Here is a 24,948-nt window from a genome sequence, read left to right on the forward strand (position 1 = left end):
ATGGAGTTGGGGCTTGTACCATTTAAAATTATTTACATAAAAAGAAACAACAACAAAAAAATCTATCTCTTCAACTGTGACAGTGACTCTCTCTCCAAGAAGTAGGGATACCACAGGAAACACAAGAATAATGTTTTGTAGAAAAATGCCTAAGCTTTTTTTTGGGGGGGGGGGCACCATGTAAGATTTTCCTACCATATATATGTTAAAAAATATGCGGGACAAATTAAAGCACAACAACTGCTCCTGCTGATTCTCTATTTGTGTGATTTGAGCACATCAGTTGAGAAAACTTTGATGACAGACAATCAGGTGCAACCACTTTGTAGTGACCACTACATATGGCTGGAACAAATCTTCAGTAGAGACATTTTCATAGCAATCACTGTTTCAACACCCACATATATCAGAATGCGCAAGCACACAACATTGCGATTTGCCCATCCGCACACATGCAATAAAGGAACTATGTTGCATTCCATGCACAGTAATACAGCAAACAGGCTGGAATATTCCAGAACGTCTCTATATAACGATTCACCCACGAAAATCAAATCAGTTTCTCTTCAGATTTCTCCAGCCCAACATGTGTCAATGAAACTCCGTCAAAAGGGAGACGTTACCCCCCCCTCTTGTCTTGACTTTATGCGTGCTACAGACAAAATCAAACTAGTTTTTCTCTTCAACACCCATTGTGAAAAATCATTACACCGAACGGGAACTTAAATCTAATTTTCAACAATGTTACTTTGAACTACTATTTTCTTATGAGATGAACACACACGCATTTCGCTTACATGGTTTAATGACTATTTTCCCCTCAGAAAATAACCATATTCAAACCACGTGTGTCACTTGGTTCATAAAAATCAGTAATCTGAAACTTCATGCCATTTTCACAAGATCCTCATTTACCTAAGTTTGTATAATGAACACTTGTTACAAGAAAACACTAACATTGGAACGATTTGAATTAGTATCTCTCTAACACATAAATAAATGTTATTTCATATCAATACAGCGATCTCGAGTTCTTTGTCAAGTGTTGTTATTTTCTGGAGTTATTCATATTTTTATTTTATATATGTGAGGATGTGATTTTGTGAAAACCTTCTGTTAATTGGATATCTCGTTAAATTTACCTTTAATGGTCCCATGGATACTCTACTACTTGCGACTGCACTTGTAACCCCAGTCTTAAAAATTGATAGATCCCAATTATGAATTGATGGATGCCGACTCATACTCTTAGAAGTTAGTGAATCTATGGTCAGTACCCACAATAGGTGACTCAATACCAACTCATCCTACAACTTATTGCTGCTGATTCTGTATTCAAACAATCTCAGCACATGAACAACAAAACGGATTTAGTCATAATATTCATCCATAAAAATTATATAAAATCAAGAGTTTGTTTTTGGTAACATCCCAAAAGATATTTGCCAAAAATAAACACTCGATTTATTTTTAAGCCTGGAAAAAAAAGAAAAAAAAAAAAAGAGAACCTTTCTGAGATTCTTATGTAAAATAAATAAATAAATAAATAAAATTCTGAAGCGAAATAAAATATATTTCTACTAATAAAAGAAAAAAAGCGAAAAAATAAATAGGCTAGTTCGAATCAAGTATCAATATGTCAAACTGCTTGCTATTTGGTTTGATTTATAACTGTATGTGTTTGATTTCATTTGTCTATTTAAATCAATCTGTTTTTATTTTAAATTAAAATTAGATGCTTGAATTTTTTTTTAAATACTAGTAAAAACATGGTACTTGGAAAAAAATCACGACTTAGTGATTGATTGTCCAAATCAATAATCCGACATCTTAAATGATAACTTTATTTGTGCTTGCTGATTTGTTCTGCCATTTCTTCGATTAGGCATGGAAGTTATTAATTAGTTAAAAACCTTTACTGAAGTAATCGTTCCAGTGGTTTGGTACATAAATCAGTTACTACAGCGTTGTTTCCTTGGGTTGGGTGTGAAACTTTTATCAGACAGTGTGGTTGTTTGGGAAGAAGTAATTGGTTTTAGTTAGCGAAGTAATGGAATAAACGAAACGAAAAGAAAGAAACAAAGAACTTTGTATCCCCCGCCTCCACCACACTCTTCTTTACGCTTTCGAAACGAGACCGTCTTCACCTTCTTCAAGTACCCCTGCTTCTTTTTCTACTCATCCATTCCAACCTTTCCTTTCTTCATCTTCTTACACAAGAAATGTTCTATTTACATAAAAAAAACTGCACCCACACACACACACACATACACACACATGTCTATGCGCATACATATGCATACCTAATGCTTACTTATATTTATACATATATATATATCCCAGTGTTGGTGTGGTCGCTCGTCCGGGGAGTTACCGATTCCTGACATAGGTACGCACAGCAGCCAACACGTAAGTCAAAAACAAAAAAGCAAAACAAACAAACAAAAAAATCAAACAAAAAAAAAAAAAATTAAGATTTAACCTAGGTAAATGTTTCGGGTTCTTACAGACAATTTCACCTACATTTTATTTGTGGTTTTAGCAATTTTCTTCAATTTGACGAGGTGTAAGAGTTTGAACGATTTGGTATTGCTATGCATGTGACCAAGCATACAAAATTAAGAAAATAAATAAATATGGGCAATCCAAGCGAAACCAAGTAAGCATAAATGGAACTTGAAAAGACCCCCCCCCCCCAAAAAAAATTTTTTTTTTTCTCTCTTGTATTGAACTTCATTTAATTTGAAGAAAAGAACGGGGTGACTATTCACAGAGTTGTGGCAATTGTACAAACAACTTGTGCATAAGTTCCAATTTTTTATATGAGATTTGATTAAACATTTTTTTCGGTCGCCCAAATTCCATTTTGAAAATTTACTGTTTAGTAAAGCATGCAACCCGGTTACGTTCCGTTATTAATCTTTAAATGCAAACATTTGGTTCAATCGTAGCATAGGACAATCTTGCTTACTTTATTTGCCTTTCGCCAACATTTTTGGATAGGATTAAATTTAAATTCTTAAATATACTTACCTTTTATTTTTAAACGTACATTTCAACTATGGTGCCAAAAAAATTCACGATTACAGCCATTATTATTATTATTATTATTATTATTATTATTATTATTATTATTATTATTATTATTATTATTTTAAATTACCAACTGGTATATTCATTTTTTTTTTAATTCATTAAAACTTGATTTTGTGTAAAAAGAGTTCACAGTTTATTTTATTGTGACAAAAGTTTTATTGTTTTATTTTTTTTTGTATACAAATATTTTTCAAGAAATAAAAATATTTTTGATCTAAGAAAAAGCAACAAAATAGATTAACACCAACGATAAAAAAAAAAATAAAATAAATAAAAATAATGAATTAAATTACAACAATCAATTTTATTCACAATTCCAAGCAAAATTAGGCGAGGTATTCCAATAATCACTATGCTACAATTGAACGGAGCATTTTCTCATCAAACTTAAGAGAAATCCTTTATTAAGTAATAATAATTAGCAGGATTTTGTATTAACATTAATTAATCAAAACAAACAAAATAACATTGATTAATTATTATATAGACTTTTGTTTTAAAACTGTTTGTTACAGTGCTTATAAGATTCCTTTAAAATGGTTTTGGTTAAAAACTCCGCAAAAGATCAGGTGACAAAAGTCTATATAAGAGAAATGAAGTATGGATGCACAAACGTGCAACAAGTATTTCGCTGTGATGCAAATAAAAGGGTTTTAAAAAAATGCAATTCGCAAAAACAAGTAAAATTAAAATATGAAATTTGATTTTGATTTTAAACATTCAATACATCTTTATTGCATGAAAATGGAATGTAGGAATTTTAATCATGATACAATTATCACTCACTGTTATTTTACTTTTTTTTTTTAATTAAAAGAAAACAATAAAATAAGAACAATAAATTGATGAGAAAAAATTTGGTAAAACTATACAAACACCGTGACAGCGAATTAACCCTACCCCTAACCCTAACCCTAAACCCTAACCCTAACCCTAATCCTAACCCTAACCCTAACGCTGTCACGGTGTTTGTATAATAATACCAAAAATTTAAAGGTTTGTTTTACAATTCAGAGAGGCAGTAGGCACTAAAAAGTAGTAAAAAAAAACAACAAAAACAAATATATAACAAATAAATGTTATCAAAGGCAAGATAAGTTACTCTTCTACCTATCTGCAAAATTTTTTTTAGTGGTTTTACTCACTTTAAAACATTTAGTCTCTTCGAAAATCATACAGTGTTTATCGATAGTGCAAACAAGAAAAATGGCGGTGCGATGCGCTCTGCGTGCGGCGGTGCTGACCCTTAAATATGTAAAGTTTGTATATACCGTTAGAAACCAACCCAATATTATTGTGACATATATTGGGTGAGCTTTGAGCAGTATTTTGTATAATTTTTTTAGTTTTAACTCCTTTTCGAAACTTCACATATTTAAGGGTCACCTCGCCGTCATTTTTCTAGTTCGCGCCTATCGATAAACACTATGATTTTCGAACCGATTAAACGTTTTAAAGTAAGTAAAACCACTAAAACTTTTCCAGATAGGTAGAAGAGTAACTTATCTTGCCATTGATAACATTTATTTGTTATATATTTATTTTTTTTACCACTTTTTCGTACCTCTGTGGATTGTAAAACAAACCAAAAATTTAAAAAAAAGAAAAGAAACTAAAACCCTTAAGCGCGAAATTGCGCATATATCTTTTGCACATTCAATCTATAGAAGAAACGAAATATAACTTTGTTCGTCTAATCCGCATCCTTCTACTTAGTTTTTAAACTTTAAATAGATGTTCATTTGTATTATAGAATTTATTCATGAGCAGTTTAGATTTTTAATTTAATTAATTATTATTATTTTTTTTTTCTTTGGTGATAACCGATAAGTTCTCTTCAGGGAGAAGCGTTTTTACCATTTAAGTACAGAAACCACCCGTAACTTTAGCTTCCTTTTTCTTATCTACTATAAAAAAAAAAAAAAAAAAAAAAAAAAAAAAGGCGGGGGGTCGACGTAGAGGACGTAACATCGTATCGTAAATAATTTTTCTGTTTGTTTTTATGCCTTTTTTTTGCGTGTGTGTTTTTGTTTTGTATCGTTTTTTTTGTTTTTTTTGCTTTTTTTTTTTCGCGCATTTTATTTTCATAATATGAAAGAATATATTCTAATATCCAATTTAGCTTTAGAAGCGCTTTCGCGAATTAACAACCTCAAAGACGCATATGCGAGAAAAAAAAAGGAAAAAAAAAGTAACTTTATCGACCTTTTGGCAAAGATCAAAGTAAAATTTAATATCTCAAAGTGTAGTATCTGTTCAGACAGATACTGCAAGCAAAGACCATATGTGGGGGCGACCCCAAATATAAGACCTTGGTCAATGTAGGGGCAACCCTTCATACCAATTGTCACTATCCAGCTCCCCTACTCCCCGGGGAGTTGGTCCCCATTTCCCCTTCACTCCTCACTTTAAAAATCGGCCTTGTGCCTAATTTGCTCAGTGGGGGAGCAAATAAATACCTCAAAGTGTAGTATCTGTTCTTCAGATGCTGCTGCACTTCAATTTCTTTTTCTCTTTCGGTGGAGGAGGAGAAATCCTTCACGACTAAGACAATTTTTCTATTTTTGTACCTTTTCTCCACGTTAAAAAACGACTCTGGTGTCTAACTCTGTCCCGTGGGGAGGCATAGTAAATAGGTACTAATAATAGACTTTCAGTACGAATTGATGCATGCATTTCAATAAATTGCGGCAATATGAATTAATTATTTGATCATCATCAGTTTCACGTGGGATTGGGACTTGAAATAAAGTTATTGTTTATTTTTGTTATTTCTTTTACCAACAAAATAGAATTAAAGTATTATTTATTTCTAACCTACAGAAGTATTTTTCCAGCATTTTCATAAGTTAAAAAAAAAAAAGAAGAAAAGAAGGAAAATGATTTGCAATGTATACGTTTTGGGTAATGTCACTAAATAGAGTTTGCGGGTGATGTGAGGAAAATAAAGATTAAAAAGGTTTCTTATTTCAAACATTATTACATGAGGAATCATTTCCAGTAAAATTACCAATATATAAACTAGAGAAATGCACGATTAAAATGTGTAAACATTTTTTTTAATCGTGTAAGAATCAAGATGGATGTCATCAGCAATTTCGTAAGCATGAAGCAGCCTTGACCTTGCGATCAAAAACCAAAATCGAGTGAAACGGAACGAAATACAAGAAAAGAAGAAAAAAAAACATCAAAAATAATTTAAACAACTTTTAAACAATTTTTATTTGGATTTTTTTTTCTAATTTAAAATGACAAATAATTTAAATAACTTTTAAACAACATTTGATTTTAAACAACTTAATTCCACGTATCGTTTGACCCCCCCCATTTTGCTATCCTCTTCTGACAACCCCTTGCAGTCAAACGGAAATATGGCTGTAGTAAAAGGGGTGTTTTCGTGACGTGACAGATTAGTTTCGTTAATAGCTTGTCGAGCCTTTGAAACTCGCATTTCGTTGACGGTGTAGATATTTTGGCAATGTCGTTAAATATGGTATGCAGGTGATATAAGAAAAATAAGGTATTAAAAATGTTTCTTATCTTAAATATTTTACATGAGAAGTCATTTCAAGTAAAAATTTAATTTATTTTAGTAATTTATAAACTAGAGAAATGCACGATTAAAATGTGTAAACAGTTCAATCGTGTATGAATCAAGATGTCATCAACAATTTCGTAAGTATGACACAGCCTTGACCTTGCGACCAAAAACCTAAATGAAGTGAAACGGAACGAACGATGCAAATCTGACTAGTCGGAATAGAACAATTTAAACAACTCTTATTTTTACTTATGTAGAATAAGTGCAAGAAAAAAAAAACATGGAAAATAATTTAAACGGTACTTGTACAGTTTAATCAAGACATTAAAAATAAAATTATCGAAAAAAAGATTATATTGTACGTATCCGTTTTGGACTGAAGATCGAAAAAATCCATTTAATTTGATCGAGTAGTTTTTTTTTTGTTTTTGTTTTTTTTTTACAGCGGAAAAACACGTTTTTTTGAGAGCGCGTGGAAGTCAGCCATTATAGAATTTGTTAAAACACGTAATGGGGAGATAACTCCAGTTAAAGCGCCGACACTCCCTCCCCATCTTTAATACTAGCTTTTCTTCCTAAAAATCGAACCTTTTGCTCGGTATCATAACAAATTGTTTTTTTGCTGTAAAAAAAAAAAAAAAAAAAAAAAACTACTTGATGAAATTAAGTGAATTTTTTTTTTCTGAGAACTTCGTTCCATAACGGATACGTGTAATATAACCTTTTTTTTTCGATATTTTCATTTTTTTTTTAATGTCTGGATTAAACTGTACAAGTACCTAAACAACATTTAAATAATTTTTATTTTAAATTAATTTTTATATATAATAATTTAGGATGACAAATAATTTAAACAACTTTTGGTACTTGTACAGCTTAATCAAGACATTAAAAAAAATGGAAATATCGAAAAAAAAAGTTTAAATTGTACGTATCTGTTATGGAATGAAGTTCTCCGAAAAAAATTTTCACTTAATTTTTCATCAAGTAGATTTTTTTTTTTTTTTTTTTTTTTTACAGCGAAAAAACAATTTGTTATGATACCGAGCAAAAAGGTTCGATTTGTAGGAAGAAAAGCTAGTATTAAAGATGGGGAGGGAGTGTCGGTGCTTTACATGGAGTTATCTCCCTGTGGCGTTTCTAAACTCCAAACAAAAATTAAAAAACAAAACAAGATGTCTGCCTTCAACGCGCTGTCATAAAAACGTGTTTTTCCGCTGTAAAAAAACTACTCGATCAAATTAAGTGAAATTTTTTTTTCGGAGAACTTCAGTTCAAAACGGATACATACAATATAACCTTTTTTTTTTTTTTTTTTTTTCGATATTTTCATTTTTTGATGTCTTGATTAAACGGTACAAGTACCCAACTTTTAAACAACTTTTTAAAAATATTTTTTTTTTAAATTTCAAATGACAAATTATATAAAATGAATGCAGGCGGTGCAACAAAGGATTTCACCGCATTTATTTCTGTCCACTCACTCTCTCCACATAAATTTATAAAGATACGAACTAAACAATAAAAATTGTTTAAGTTGTTTAAATTATTTTTCATGTTTTTTTTTGTTTGTTTTTTTTTCTTGCATTCACTCAAGTTGGATCAATTTTTACGACGTGCCTCAGTATATTATAAGCACCCCAACCTAACCTCCCCATGTTAAGGACGGCTTTCGAGGTTGGGCGGCGGGGGGGGGTTATTCCGAAAGCCGTTCTTAACATGGGGAGGTTGGGGTGCTTATAATACGCTGGGGTACGTCGTAAAAATTGACCAAAAGTTGTTTAAATTGTCATGTTCGGATGAGTTAAAATGAAAGTTGTTTAAACTGTCATGTTCCGACTAGTCAGCTTTGCCTCGGTTCATTCTGAAAAAAAATGTTGTTTAAAAGTTGTTTAGATTATTTGTTATTCTAAATTATTTTGATCGCAAGGTCAAGGTTGCGTCATGCTTATGAAATTACTGGTGACATCCATCTTGATTCTTACACGATTGAAATGTTTCCACATTATAAATTTATTGTTTACACATTATAAATTATTTATAGCTAAAAGTAATTATGGAAAATTGAGGGAAATGGGATTTTATCTAGATGTGAACATCTTCAAGATTGCGAATACAGGGCAAATACTTATCTCCCTTTTCGCTACTTAAATGGCTGACATACTGTTTTATATCACAGCGACTTTTTTCTTTTTACTAAAAACACAATAGCAGTTGTTCTACTCATTGAATTTTCGTAATTTTTGGATATATTACTATTTTCAACATGACAAGTAAGTAATGTTGCTTTTGCTTTAAACCGCATGCTTAAAAATCAGTTTATCGACTCCATCTTAACAAGCACCGATTTGGTCAAGTCATCGTAAAGCTGAAATCTTCAATTTAACCTAAACTTTATTAATTTCTTGTTGACACGTGGTTAAGCAAGTCATAAACATTAATATATATATATATATATATATATATATATATATATATATATATATACTAGCAGTATTACCCAACCTTGGTCGGGGGTTAATTTAATGCTATTTTTATGCATCGTCTGTATCTTTGGTAAATTCAATATTTTTTTTTTTTGTAATCCTAAAACTATTTTAGTAAATTTTGATTATATTGACACCTTACTGATCAATGTAGCTTCCACATAGTGAATGCAATGTGCCAGCAACAATCTAATTTCTCTGATTTGTCCCCTTAGCAGCTATTCTTCCAGCGCAAAACCAACAACTTTGGCAAGGTTTTGGAAGCCATGACTTCTTTAACCGTATGCGAAAGAAACCACAGGATCAACATCGACTATCTATTCATTGTAAGAATTTATGTAGTTGTAGCTGTATAGTTCTACAATTAGTCAACTATGGCAAAAAAAATTCCTTACCTTATGTTGCCGGGCATACTACTTGTGCTTGGTTGTTGAGGCCTATGTTTTGTTAAACCGACATCTAAGAAACTTCTGAATCACATTTTCACTAAATATGTGTGTAAACTGTTTGCAATTTCTTCAGGATCAGTTGCTTGTTCAATGGACGTTCAAAAACAGAAAAATAATTTACTGTTGCACTGCTAAAATTTTATTCCGCAGCCAACACAATTGTTTAGGGTTGCTTATAATGAATCTAATTATGCAGAGTTTGCAACGAAATAAAGACGAAATAATTATAAGGACCGAATGCTTCTGAATACATTTAAAGGTATTCTAGGTTTTGCCAAATTCACATTTTTACTCTGTTTATTCGGTTTCAATTTCTCTTTCCCACAGAGGTTACTGTCTAAATACATGTAACTGTTTTTATTTTGTTACAAAAAAGACTTCAGGTTAGTGAACTCTGTACTGGGCACTGGCAAAGTTGAAAAGGGGAATAAACACGGTTAATAGAGAGGAGAAATTGAGGTGTAAAATTGTTGATAAATTATAAAACCTCTTTGAAAACAACATTTTTAGCAAATGTTTTGGGAGAAAACACAAATAGTTTGGATTGTGAGCCTACACGTGAGGCGGCTACCGTGAGAAAAACATTGCCCCTGTAAATGAATGTCTGCAATGTCAAAGGTTTGGCCCTGTGATTTGTTGATGGACATCGTGAGCCACAGTTTCAAAGGGAACTGCGATCGCTTGCAGTAGATGCCCAGGTCTGGATTTGATGGATATAGGGGTATCCTCGGAATTAGCACTGTCTCTCCTTTTCCGCAGCCAGTCAATATTTTGGCCTCGATAATATTGGGTGACAGGGACGGGTGCCGTTACATTGCTTTGGTGGTATGAGGTTACGAATAACCATTATAGGAGCTCCAACCTTAAGTCGGAGCATGTGGGGTGGCAGGCCAGGTCGTTCTAGGGTGTTTAGCATCTCCACCGTGTAATCAGCCAGATCAACAGTGTCAGATGTGTGGTCAATGGACTTATAGACACGTTCCCCTCCCGGGATGAGTTTCAAAAGTTTGTGGTTAATGGCATTGATAGAGGCGTTTTTTGAATCGCTTTCGTGATGAGCCAATCAAAGTTCCTGTAGTTTTTCTGAATGTTCTCGAAAACTGCCTGATATAAGTAGGTTAGGGTTAGGGTTGATATAAGTAGGTTGATGACAGTTGATATGTGTTCAACATTTATGTAATCCTCACTGTCTGCGGGAGTACGTCCTTCACCAAGTTCCAGAAGTGCAGTAGAGAAATTAGCAGCATCCGGGTTGCAGATAAGGTGAACACGCATATTTGTTGTGAGGTTTAAATGTTGAACTTGATCCCACAGTATCGACGATTTCAGGCATGCCTGAACAGCGTCAGTGCGTGTCCCTTTTGAGACAACAGGAAGTGTTTGTCGGAAATCTCCACACGGCAGAACTGTTAATCCACCCATGATGTTGTCGCAGTTGCGTAAATCTTAAAGGGTCCTGTTCAATGCTTCCACTTTGTGTACTATAAGTTTGCATCTGCAGAACAAAATTTTGTACGCCATCGTGCATTCATTCCATATGATAAGTTTGCATCTGCGAAACAAAACAGCTTTATCTGAATATTTTTCAATGTTGCATGTTGGGAATTCAGTTTGTATGTAGTTGATGGGCAATTTTCAAGCTGAATGTGCCATTCTGCCACCAGGGAGTAAAGTTGCAGTGATTCCAGAGGTTGCAACAACTATAGCAACAGCTTCACTTAGTCGCACATAGGCAAGTATTAATTAGGTGACAAAGATTTTTCCTGTGCCACCAGGGGCATCCAAGAAAAATATCCCTCCACGGTTCTGTTGAACATTGTCAGTGATCATATGATAAATGTTCCGTTGTTCGGGCGACAATTCAGGCTCATTCTCAGCAATGTATGCAGTAAGTTGTGTGGCTGAGTAGCATATTTCACGCAGTAAATTTAGGCTCAAACGATTCCCTTCATGGCGGATGGGAACATACGATGTTAAAGTGGAACCACTAATTTCCAAAAGGAGGTTTTTGAGGCAAATTAGCCCTTCATTATAAATCACCTTGGAATAGTCTTGCTCCACTGACGTATACTCAAGTTGGGCTCTTCTGGAAATGTCTTCGGTCATGAAGTTACGAAATTTCATCCATAGGTGTTTTGGATTGCTCAAGTCGCACCATACTATTATAATCGCAAAGAGCGACCGTAGAGCATGGAGAGATTTGAATAGACTTCCCTCTGTCATGGCGGCATCCCGCTGAGAATCGTTTTCAAGTAGTCCCACTGGGAGGATGCATCACGGAAGGTTTCACACAGGATGTCATCCACATTTTTTATGTCGTCAAAACTTATGGAGCCACAGACTTTGTGAAGAAGAAGATGAAGATGGAAGCACTCATGTTGACTCGATCGGACTGTGTAAACTCGCCTGAGACAGGAATCATGTTTAACCCCTGGGAAGCCATCGACAGGGTCTCCACACTTCCTGTGAGTCCACTGTTTGTTATTCCAGGTGTAGTAAGAAGGGATCTGTGGATACAGAAACGTCTTTGCAAACTCATCATGGCCGCATAGTTTGAAGAAGGCAGTAAGCGTAGTTTCTGGTGGATGCCCCACCACCTGATTAGCAGTGCCGCTGGAAAAGTAAACTCTTTGCCCATTTTCAACGTGAACAGTGACTTGTATAACTGCAGGGTATCTTTGGTGCAAGGGAAATGAGTAAAAATGCAATACACCTTCTCTGCAACACAGGAAACATCCAATGACGTGAGCAGACGGCTCGTCCCGAGAACCGTCGCGCTGAACAGCAAACGCTGCAGCATCACTGCCCTTGTTGATGTATTTGCAGATATATTTAATGGATTTCACTGAGTGACAGAACTCTACATTGATGTGTGATTGGGACATTTTCGTCATCAGGGGGCAGTACGGTACTATCCATCGATTATCAACAGTGCTCTGACCGACTATCATCGTATGGCCCCCATCATCTGGACTCCGTCGCCTGTAAAGCGGATAACCATCACCTCCCATTTGTGTTGCAGTGACAAATCTCCATGGGTAGCCGCAAGCGCACACCGCATTCTTTTTACAGCATGATTGAGCTTTCTGGTCAGGACCGCAGGGTCTATGAACCATCATTGCTTTGACAATTTTGTAAAGCTGTGGATCCAATCCAGAATCGGGAATCTCGGCTGAGATAATTTTGTCAATATTAGTGGATTAAATCCGTTCACAAAGCCAGATTAAGATATAGGCATGCAGAAGGCATCTTTTTTGCCACTCTGCAGTGAACATGTGGCATCTTACCTGGCCGTAGACTTCACCCTTGACCATAAGGTCCATAAGTTTGCACAATTTAAGCCGGAAGACACTGAAAGGCTCCTATACATTCGGGTTCACCAAAAACAGCTTCTGTACGATAGCATGAGAAATGAAACTGACCCTAACACTGTTGGAAAACTGACAATTTTTCCATCCACATACATCGGTGGGCTACGTTATATGCACGCCCGCATACAAAATGCAATGACATATATCCGCTATTATGGCTGACCAGATTTGTTTTTATATAAAAATAAACAAAAACCTATCTCTACAACTGTGGCAGTTACTCTCGCTCTCCAAGAGGGGACAGCACAGGAAACACAAGGATAATATTTTGTAGAAAAATGCATTGGAGTGGGGGGGGGGGTCGTCATATAAGATTTTTCGGCGCTTCTACAGAATTGGGATAAGATTTTCGGAAATCGTAAAACTGAATTTCACATGAAAACAATAGTATCTACGTATTTCTCGTATTTTTAAGATGATTATATCCAAAAATTAAGAAAATCGATAAGTTAGAAATTTTTTTTTTTTTTATTAAAGAAAATAAAAAGTAGAATTTGATCAAAACAATCGTAAAACACAGGAGAGTTCAACAGGGAGGTAATTTTCCATTCGAATTAAACAAAGATGGCAGCAATTTTTTCACTTGCTAACATGATTAAAGTTGTCTTTTTAATAATTCAGTAATATTCAGGTAATTTCGAATGCATAATTTGGAAGCTACCATTGTAACTTATTAGAATTGACAAAAAAATAAACAGTTGAAACCATTGTTTTTTATCTGAAAACTCCATTTATCGACTACAAAATCTCATCCCAATAATGTAGAAGCCCCGATTTTTCAATCATAAATATGTTAAAAATGGCGATTTTACTATTTATGCATGACAAAGGCATGTGACAACTGCTTGCACTGATTCTCCATTTGTGCGATTTAAGCACGTTAGTCGAGAAACCTATAATGACAGACAACCGGGCATAATCACTTGTTGCCGTTGATTGTATATTCGAGTAATCTCGGCACGTAAACAACAAAACGGATTTAGTCACAATAATATGAAATCAAGAGTTTGTCAAAAGATATTTGCAAAAAATAAACTCAATTTATTTTTAAGCCTGCAAGTAAGATTTTCCAATCAATTTAGCCTGAAAAAAAAAATGAATTTTTTTCTGGGATTCTTATGTAAAAAAAACAAAAAAAACAGAAGGAATCAATTTTACACAGTATGACAGGATGTTTTGTTTGTTTGTTTGTTTATTTGTTTCATTAAAAATTTTGATATAAAAAAAATAATAAATCGCATGAATAAAGAATCAATAGGAGCAGTTGTTGTACGTTAATTTGTAATACATAAATAATAAACCCTAAAACCTACATGGGGGGTGTAGTTGAGGTTATACTTCATAGAAACAAAACGATGAGAAGCCGAACTAATTGGAAGCTCCCCAAAACCGATTGTTGTATAGGCTGAGCCAAAAGTTTTCTTATTCCTTACTAAAGAGTAACACACATAGAGGAACAAGTAATGCAGTAATGCTGTTCTGTATAAATGCCATCATCTTTGTGACACAAATGAGGCGATTTGTGTGATATTTTATGCAGTGTTGCCAACTGAGATTTTCAAGATCTCCTAGATTGGAAAAGAAAATCTCGAAAACTGCTAGAAATGGAGCAACCTGTCATGAAAAAATTTCAATATAAAGGGTGTTCATTTTGTAGAGGCAGCAAACTTTAAATTAAAATAAATCACAGAAATTTATTTTTATTATACAAATATGTGGTTATTCCAAAAATTAGTTCTTGACATTTATAATTTAAATACAATTTTGTGCGCATGGCTCTAGTGGCTTGTGTGTATGGCATAATCTAGAGGTCTGATTACCACAGACTCTATGCATTAAATTAGCCTAACTTTTAGCAATAACACGTCAAATGTTGTCTTCCAAGTACTCAATTGTGTCATCTCAGCAGAGAGATGGGGCTTTAAATATCACCAAAGAAAATAATCCAAATTGCACGAACGAGGTGGTCAGTTGACATGCCCATTTCATGAAATTATTTATTTATCAAATGTTTCTCTCTGTATTTCAAAATAAATTTGTGCAATTTGCAAACGCTGCTCAGGTTTCGGTCTCTTCGTGATGAATTGCCAAACCCAGCTGAACTCCAAATAACCGATAGTTGCCAAATCTGCAATTAAAGAAAATAAGAATTGTCAATTTAAAATTTAAAAAAATATTCTGTGCTTTATATACACACTTTTTTTTGTTTTTAAAATTTTTAATATTATTTAAATTTTTCACCTTTTATTTGTCACCTTAATGTGATTTTTTTTTCCACAAGTGAATAGAACTTGGTCGAGGGAATGTGGCATGGTTTACCTTATTTTTGTTAGTGTGGGTAAAGCTGTGAGTAGCAATTGGTTTCTCTTCACCTGACTCTTACTGGTATGTAGGGATGTGTGTGTGAGATGAAGAAGGCTGGTATGTGAATCATTGAAGTGTTCCTTTTTGGCTCTCGCAACCAAAGACACCCAGGAGGGACATTGAGTATATGTACTTGGGGTCCTGTTTAAAGTCCTGCTTATTTCCTTGTTTTTAAAAGAGTTTCTAAGTTCACATTGGCTTATTATTTTCACATAGACTTGTTACTTTTTGGGAGTTTCATTGGTTGAAAATACTTTGAGTTCACACGCTCCTGTGAAAACTTACTTGCTCTTCAGAGTGAAGAAGAAAGCAAATTCCAACAAAGTGGAGAAAGAAGGAATGCTGCAATTAAAGCCATTTGCTTTTTATTGTTTGTAGGAATCATTTTGCAATTCAGTCACCTTTATTTTATTATTAGGAGATTACACACAAGGTCAACTGTGGGTTTAATGAAAATGTTTCTATGGAACAAATTTGATTTGTTATCCACTTAGGCACACATCCTTCCCTACCTGCGATTTGCCTTATCATATAGTTACAACATTAGTAAATGAATGTTTGCTATTAAAAATTCAGGGAATGTGAAAAGGCATCATGACCGTTTTCCATCTTATGTTTGAGATGTGTTACTGGTAGATACTTGTTAATGTCGGTGAACTCCAAAATCATCTCCTTTTTCGCTATATGCAATGTGAAATTACATGTGTGGTTGGCAAATGAAATCTCATTATTTTACTGAAAAAAAACCCCATTAATTTACTATTATATTCCCTCTACTGAACTAGGAAACTTCACATACTTGCCAGTATCCTATATCTCTACAAGGCCACCATTCATCTATCCATGCCTGGAGTATTGCTATCACATCTGGGCTGGTGCATCAACCACTAGTTTCTTTTTCTTTGGACATGACCCCCAAAACGAGTTTTTAGGTTCTACACTAGAATGAGGTCAAAAATATAGATGGTTACATTTAATGCTACTAAGACAAAACTCCTTTCCTTTAACAATTATTTCTAAGAAATCTTTTCAACCACTGATTTCCATGGCTAATAGCACCTTATCTGAGTTCAACTTTTAAATAGCTTGGACTAATATTTACAGATAACATGAATTAAGAAATATATAGGAGGCACTGTAGGTCTACTGATGCGACGGTTGGATTCCTCTATCAGTCTACAGCGTTTCTCGTACTTGCCAATATGCTGTATCTCTACAAGGCCTCCATCCATCCATCCATCGATGCATAGAGTATTGTTGTCACATCTGGACCGGTGCACCATCAACTAATCTCTCCCTCTTAGGCAGGGTCCAAAAAAATCTCTAATCTAATTAGATGCTCCACTGTCTACCAAGATCCACCCCTGTCCCATCGTCACAATGTTACAACCCTGTGCTTATTTTACAAGTGCTTCAATGGAATGTGCTCTGACGAACTTGTTTCTCTTGTGCCCCCTTGACATGAATAAACTCAACAAACCCAACAATTAGTTAAATCCCATCCGTTCACTGTGGAGGTACCCAGATGCCAGAGGAATCTCTACTCTGATAGTTTCTTTATTTGAACTGATAGCGTTTGGAGTTCCTCCCATGATCCCTATTTCCTTGACTATACCGGCATTCAGAAATTAAATGTAATGTAAACAAACATCTTGCTGCATAATTCCCAACTTAGCATGCTCCTATAAATCTAATCCTTAATCTACAGTAGCCCCTTAGATTTCATTGGGATGAATTAAAGTAAAAATAACAGGAAAAAAAACCCAAAACAAAACGATCTAACAAGAAGACTGATTTTATGAATTTGATGCGTGTTTCTCTATTGTTATTTTTTTTTATAATAGTAACACGACTTTGGAAACACCTTGTACATATAAAAGGTACACTTAAACAGGGTTGCAGACTTCCTAGCAAAACTGCACTTTAAGGATGTTGCATTTTAAAGAATTAGTTTTTTGTTTTTGTTTTTTTTTCCTAGGCATATCATTTTTCTAATCACAAAAAGATAAAATCTCACTTCAATGCAAATAAAAATGTGCAGTTGATTTTTTTATTTATTTATTTTTTTTTTTTCAAAGTTTATGTTTTACTTTGTACGAATGATCAAGTTGCCATGTTTTTTTTTTTCGAAATCAAGATGTGTTCTCATTCATCTTCATTGGTTCATATGGAAGAGTATGACTGCCTACTGAGCCAGATAAGATGCCATGACAATGACCAACTACACACCCATGAAACAGTAAAACAGAGCAATGTACAAACAGAAGACAATAGTCTCATGTGTTATATCTGCAGTCCTGATTTTTAGAAATAAATCAGGACTGTTCGGCTAGCTGCGTGTCCAAGACAGAGAATTTAAATGACGACTAGACACTATCCTTGAGTGTCTAAGGTCTCTCTGTACAGGGGTTTGTCACATGAGGATATTTTTCCTACAAGTAAACCATCACTATACAATATTCCTTCGCTATCCATGGCAGTTACGTTCTTTATACACCCATGAATAATGAAAACTGTGAATATAGGATGCAGTTTTAAAACGTCTACGCATAAGATACGGTACTAAATGCTCCCCAAACATTTTCAGAAAGTATACAGTTGAGTATTAAAACACTGAACATTTTTTTTTTTTTTTTTTGCCTGCTTTGACCTGGTTGCTGTCTGGTGTGTATATCCTTCAAACTAATTAATGTTTGTTTGTATTTTTTATTTTTAGTTTGAAATTCTTCAAAACTTGCTGGCAAACAAAATCTTCAGATTTTAGAGAAAAAAAAAACGTTAGTAGCTAGATCCAAAATTTACCTACTATAATCCAAACGAAATTTCAAGATCTAGCAGGAAAACTGCTAAATTGGCAACATTGTTTACCGAGCATTCATTTTTATGACGTTATGATCCTAGCCCAGTATACTGGCACACAGTGCAATAGGCTAAGAGTCTTACCTGTAAATATGCGGGGCTGCAAATGGTGAACTGCGGACATGTGAGGGTATATTGTATATTCAAAATAATGTAGTATTTAAATAAAATCCCCTTAAATATGGCTCCTCTACACTGGTTTATACAAAGAATGATGCACCTTTTCTAAGTGATGTTGCCTATAATAACAGCATTAAGCTGGATATGTCACCAGACTAGATGAATTCCTGTCCTGGTATCCGGTGAGATGGAGAGACTATAAGAAAGATATGTCATGTGGTCCATGGCCTTGTTAGAGGCCGTTTTGGAGCATCTTTATATATAGCTAAGAACCATACTGACATTTAATATGAATTTGGATAAAAAGTCAATGTTTTAATGTCATGTTTATTTATATATATATATATACTTTTTTATTTGTTTTTACATGAGCAGTAATATGTTGCTACACAGCCATGAGCATGTTTCCGTCAGCTAGTTTTTAGTAACTGGAGACCTCTTTAGGCAATACAGCTTATTTGAAAGCCAAGTTTGCAATGAAAATATCAGGTCATCTACGTAGTTAATATCAGGAGTGGATGTTGTTAAAAAAAAATAGAGAAAAGGGAAAAGATATGGTTGCATGAAAACAAAACTAAGGGGATGTGGATTAAGACATCTCTCTCTCTCTCTCTCTCTCTCTCTATATATATATATATATATATATATATATATATAGAGAGAGAGAGAGAGAGAGAGAGAGAGAGAGAGAGAGAGAGGCCCCGCATAGCTATATATATATATATATATATAGAGAGAGAGAGAGAGAGGCCCCACACTTCCGCTCCATCTTCTAGCATGCTTTGAATCGATCTGTTACGCCTACCATTTGAAAAGGGAATTTTTCCGAAATTAATAGTGGAATTTGTCGCAGACATAACAAGTAAGACATTTTACCAATACAACTGAATAAATATATGTATGTACTTATTGATTTGTAAATCGCCACTTGTTCTCGTCTTCTCTTACCAACAACGACTATATTTCATTCCTCGCATTGTGACAGCCTTCTAAATCTCTACTATATATATATATATATATATATATATATATATATATATATATATATATATAGAAAGAGAGACAGAGAGAGACAGAATAAATGACAAAAAGTTATATTCCAAAATTCATGATGTTGACCATCTTATAATTTATTCCTTTAATTCAGTTGACTTATGCAATTCTTGACAGTATCTGTTTCGTAGCAAAAAATCAATCACTTAATTATTATATAAAGGTATTTGCAGCTTCTCTTCCAATTTTCGGGTTTTAATCATGTCAAATCACACTTCATTTCCTTTTGACGGATTGATTGTTGCTATTTCTTCTGATGAGTTAAGGGCATAATAGATTCACTGATTGATATAATAATTAAGTGATTGATTTTGCGCTACGAAACAGATACTGTCAAGAATTGCATAAATCAACTGAATTGAAGGAATAAATTATAAGATGGTCAACATCATGAATTTTGGAATATAACTTTTTGTCATTTATTCTCTATATTGCTCTGTAATTGCATTAAGCTTCTTAAATAAGGATTGATATATATTATAAGAAAATATATTTCTACAGAAATATATATATATATATATATATATATAGAGAGAGAGAGAGAGATTGACATATATATATATATATATATATATATATATATATATATATATATACATAAATAAATGACAAAAGTCTATATTCCAAATTTCAAGATGTTGAATACCTTTACATTTGATTTAAGTATGTTGAGATGCACAATTCTTGACAGCATTTGTTTCATAGCCCAGAAAAATTGAAAAATAATTGCAACTTCTTTTCCAATTTCAGATTTTGAAATCAAGCCCATATGGCTTTATTTTCTGTTAAAGTTTATAAGTTATTTTTCTTCTGATGAGTTAAGGGTGGAATAAATTAAAAAATCGACATAATAATTACATGAATGATTCTGTGCCATGAAACAGGCACTGTCAACAATTGTGCATTCTAACATACTAAAAGAAATAACAGGTAAGATGGTCAACATCTTGAAATTTGGAATATAGACTTTTGTTATTTATTTGTATATGCTCTGTAGTGACATTGAGCTTCATAAACTAAAGGACTAGTATAAATAAAAGGTGAAATATAATTAAGTAAACATATTTTTCCCATAAACACACACACACACACACACACATACACACACACATATATATATATATATATATATATATATATATTACCTTTTATTTCTTTTAGTATGTTAAAATGCACAGTTCTTGACAGTGCCTGTTTATTGAGCAATTCTTATTTGGCTGGGATTGTCTTATATATAAAAATATTATCTCTCAAAAATATTTGTAAGACTTGATACCATGAGATTCAATAATCTGTGACCCAGTTCATCTCATTAAAATTTTTTTTTAATTTACAAAATTAAAAGAAAAAATTATTGTAACAATTATATATATATATACATATAGGCATGCATAATAAATGAAACATTGAAATAATAAGAGTCGCCAGGTAAAAAATGCTACCTATAAAAAGAATTTTATGCATGAAAAATGAGAAATATGAAAGTTTATAAGAAAACATTTTCTATAAGGAATAAAAGCATAAACGTTTCTTTCATGTTAGTAAATATTTAACAGTGTTTGCATGAAGAAGTTGAGTGAGTATTAATTACAAGTCAAAATGTTCATTGTATGAATATCTGCAGAAACGCAACAGTTAAACCAAGAGCAGTAAACGTTGAAATCCTATAAAATAAAATGATATAAGCCAGAAACGAAATAATAACTATGTGCAATAATATTTTAGCATACATGAATTTCATTGTATACTCTCTATTTTTTAAAAATTTTCTTATTCTGTTCATGTTGGAGATGGGTCATCCTACCGAATGTCAGACATTGATCAGCTATTACAGACACTCCAACCTAGAGATCTGCCTAAGATTCAAACCGTCTCTTTAAGTGCAATTGTTTGTATTTTTCTTGCAGTTGGTTCACGAGGTATATTTGCCAGGTGGTTTTCGAAATTAATTTCCATGATCCCAGTTGTTCCTATAATTACCGGAATGATGGAGATCTTCCTAAGATTCCAGTTTCTTTTTATGTCATACATAAGACCTTGCTATTTACTTATCTTCTCCTTCTCAACTCTGTTTAAACCAGTATCATTAGGTACTCTGACTTCAACTTGGGTTGCTACTTTCTCCCTCTTGTCTCATTAGTATGTGTACCTATGAGAAGCAGAAAGTTCTGATCTTGTCTGTTGTGATGACTGTAGTAATTTTGTGATGTTGCGAATGAGAGAAAGACAATAATATATGTAAGCATAATCTCCTGTGTATGAGTGAGGCTTCATGTGTCATTCTGGTCTGGTTTGTTGTGATGATCATAGTAGTTTGCTGTTAGCCATCGGCCTTCAGCTGGAGATACATCTGACTGACTACTGAGTGCTCACTCTCTAACTAAATTTCGCTTTGTCGTTTGTTTTCTTGGAGAATTGACTGGCTTTAAAATTATTGTTTTTCAAGTGGGAACATTATCCACCTGTTAACTGTGTGCTGATATTTTTTTTCCCAACCGGGTTTCTTGAGAAAAATCTGAGCTTAGATTACCTTCTACCAATTCTCAGTGTATGGTTTTATGGTGCAAGTCTATAAATGGTCCACAAGTAATCTTTTTTACTATAAAAATCTGAAAAAATTCTTTATAATTTACGTACTTGTCACTGCATGAAGATATCATATTCCAAAAATTACGTAAATCGATCAAGTAGTTTTTTTTTATTTAAGAAAATCAAATATTATGAGACATTTTATCGAAGAAAAACTTAACGCCATCTTGTTTTTGAATGATACACTGCTAGCGACACCTATTGGAAATGTTTGGAATATAAGATCGGTAAGGGCCAGACAATCGACTTTCTATGCTCTAGAAAAATAAAATTGAAAATTAAGACATCTATAAGTTTTTGAGGATGTTGAAAACGAAAATAACGTTTAAAATTCCAGCAAACGAGTGGTTTCCAAGATATGAAGAAATATTTTATGTAAATTGAGCACATACACGTTGACGCTCCTCCAACAAAAAATCGGCAAATGTGTATTTCAGCGGCGTAAATTCAAGTTTTACACTAGTGGTGGCCATAAAGTGGGTGATCATTATACGTTAAATTATTTTTTTTTATAGAAAAGTGATCCCCCACTTTCTTTAAACTAACATTTCTTCATATCTTGGAAACTACTCCTTTGCTGGAATTTTTCGATAAAACCTTTTATTATTTTAAAGTTTGGTCTTTGTTCCTTTTATTGAAAAAAAAAATTAGGGTTTAAATTACATTATTCATATTGTTATAAGCTTCGAAAGATAGCAAGTCTACATAATCACTCCTTTTTTAATGGTGATTCTGGCACTCCTAGTGATTGAATCATACTGTTGAAGTTGGTAATTGACATTTGTTCTAAAGGTAATGCCTCCTATTTTTTTTAACTAAAAAAATTGAAGAGCTACTAAGAGGAGAGCGGTACCATTAAAACGAGTAATTTTTTGTGCCCCAGAATTTATTTTTCTACGTAGTTACCACCATTCTCAATGCAATTTTGCCAGGAATTCAATGATGTATCTCTACTGATGCACGTTCATGACAGGGGTTGCTTTCTTAGAGTCTTACACCATCAATGTCTGCAACAGAGAGATGAAACTTTCAGGTCATGAATGCTTAAGTTCAGTCATCATAACAATGCAATTTGAAACCTCCTCTAATCCATTCAGGCAGAATAAACAAATAGGAGGTATTATTTTTTGGACACCTCGTATGCGGCTCTATTGTCTGACATTGTCATTTCTTTTCACCGCATTTCACTTATCATTTTATTTGTTTAACTAAGATGAATAAAACTGTTTTCATGAAGAAAAAGAACACAAGGAGACGTTTGCAGAGTTTTTTCAAGGTTTTATTTGGAGAGACTGGACATAGAAGAGAGAGAGACTAATGTTATTGTAGCTAGTTATTTATTTCTTAACATTGCCTTTCTAACTTTTTTTTTTTTTTTTTTACACAGTGATCACCACTTATCAAGGCCCGGAAGCCACTCAGGATAAGGGTTATTGCAAGTACATTACGTTAGTGTGGAGATTTGATGAAGTGTTTACTTAAGGGGGCGGTTCATTAGGAATTTGCTAACGTTGGACTTGAACACATCCAAGTTGTAGTCCGGTGGGAAGCAGGCAGACGGAACAGAGTTCCACAGGCGTGCAGTTCTAAGAAAGAAGCTTTGTTCATGGAATCCGCGTTTTGATTCAGGCACAGATATAGAGTGGGGGAAATTTTTCACAGTGGATTCAGCTAGACGGGTGTTTTTCGTGAAAGATTGGCGAGGGGGGACCAGAGATTGGAGTTCAGACGAGAACCTGCCATGGAAATAACGATAAAACAAGGATAGGCTCGCAACGTCTCTTCTGTGAGAGAGAGGTTGCAGGGTAGAGAAAAGGGCATCCCCCACTAAGCCACGAAGTCTATTTTGTACTCTGTCAAGGCAGGATAGGCTGTTTTTAGCAGCTCTTGCCCAGATATGGCAACAGTATTCCATCCTTGGACGTACTTGGCTTTTATATAGATAGAGAATTGCATCAATAGTGAGATATCTTCTGGAGCGGTAGAAGGATCCCACCATCTTTCCAGCGACCTTGGCAACAGACTTGATGTACGTGTTCCATTTCAGATCAGGAGTAAAGGTCAAACCCAGAAGCTTGTCAAAACACGGGGCCTCACCCAGACGAGAGCCATCCATCACAATTGATGCTAGATGGGGATCAGAGCGTTGATGATGTAAGGATAGGAGTTTGGTTTTGGATGCATTAAAGGTAACCAGCCACATCTTCCCCCATTTAACCATGCGCTCGAGATCAGAGGAGAGAGAATCAGAGAGAACATTGTCATTTACAGCCTTTGATGTGTTGCCGTAGATGGTCGTGTCATCAGCATAGATGTCAACGAATGATTTAAGTATGTGTTTAGGGAGGTCATTGATGTAGATCAGGAAGAGAGTTGGGCCCAGGATTGACCCCTGAGGGACTCCAGCATTTATATTGCAGGCCTCCGATTTTTGTCCATCTACCACTATTATGAGCCTATCGGAGAGAAATGATTTAATGATTGAGAAAACATTTCCAGTTATACCGAAGCTGGAAATCTTGTGAAGTAGACCCTTATGCCATACCTTGTCGAAGGCCTTTGATATTTCAAGAGCAATTGCCCTAGAAAGGAAGCCTTTGTCAAGAGATTCACTAATCCTGTGGGATATAACTGTCAGCACATCTGCGGTAGATCTTGCAGAGTGGAAACCATATTGTGTGTCACTAAGAAGGTCATTCCTGCTGAAGTGGTTGACTATTTCTCTATTTAATATGGATTCCAGCAACTTACTCATAACACACAGGAGACTTATTGGTCTGTACTGAGAGGGAAATGACTTATCACCTGAATTCTTAAATACAGGGCAAACTGATAAGGTCTTCCAGGGAGTCGGAAAGCACTTCTCCTTAAGGCAGCGCTTAAATAGTTTCGTAAGTATGGGAGCAAGTTCTGGTTGAAGCTTTTTTAACACTATAATTGGGATGCCATCAGGGCCAGTTGCTTTACTGGAATCTAGGTTCTTGATTAGCTTGGCGACCTCATGCACGGATATTTGTATG

The 24,948-nt window shown here is 34.2% G+C and overlaps 2 protein-coding genes across 2 annotated transcripts in view; one reads left to right on the top strand and one right to left on the bottom strand.

The window, feature by feature from the left end:
* The first annotated feature begins 2,334 nt into the window (after positions 1-2,334).
* Positions 2,335-24,948, top strand: part of LOC145277490 (leucine-rich repeat-containing protein 14-like) — an 82,475-nt gene continuing 59,861 nt past the window's right edge. Inside the window, exon 1 of the mRNA XM_080128876.1 lies at positions 2,335-2,409. The gene's annotated coding sequence lies outside the window, so the exon portion shown is untranslated. The remainder of the gene's footprint in view (positions 2,410-24,948) is intronic.
* On the bottom strand, positions 11,792-12,688 carry LOC145282302 (uncharacterized). The gene has a single exon (XM_080132246.1). The coding sequence runs from the start codon at positions 12,686-12,688 to the stop codon at positions 11,792-11,794; it is 897 nt and encodes a 298-aa protein (XP_079988372.1).

This window comes from Euprymna scolopes, chromosome 1, assembly GCF_053919585.1.
Source record: "Euprymna scolopes isolate OS-2025 chromosome 1, ASM5391958v1, whole genome shotgun sequence".
Taxonomy (NCBI): Eukaryota; Metazoa; Mollusca; class Cephalopoda; order Sepiida; family Sepiolidae; genus Euprymna; species Euprymna scolopes.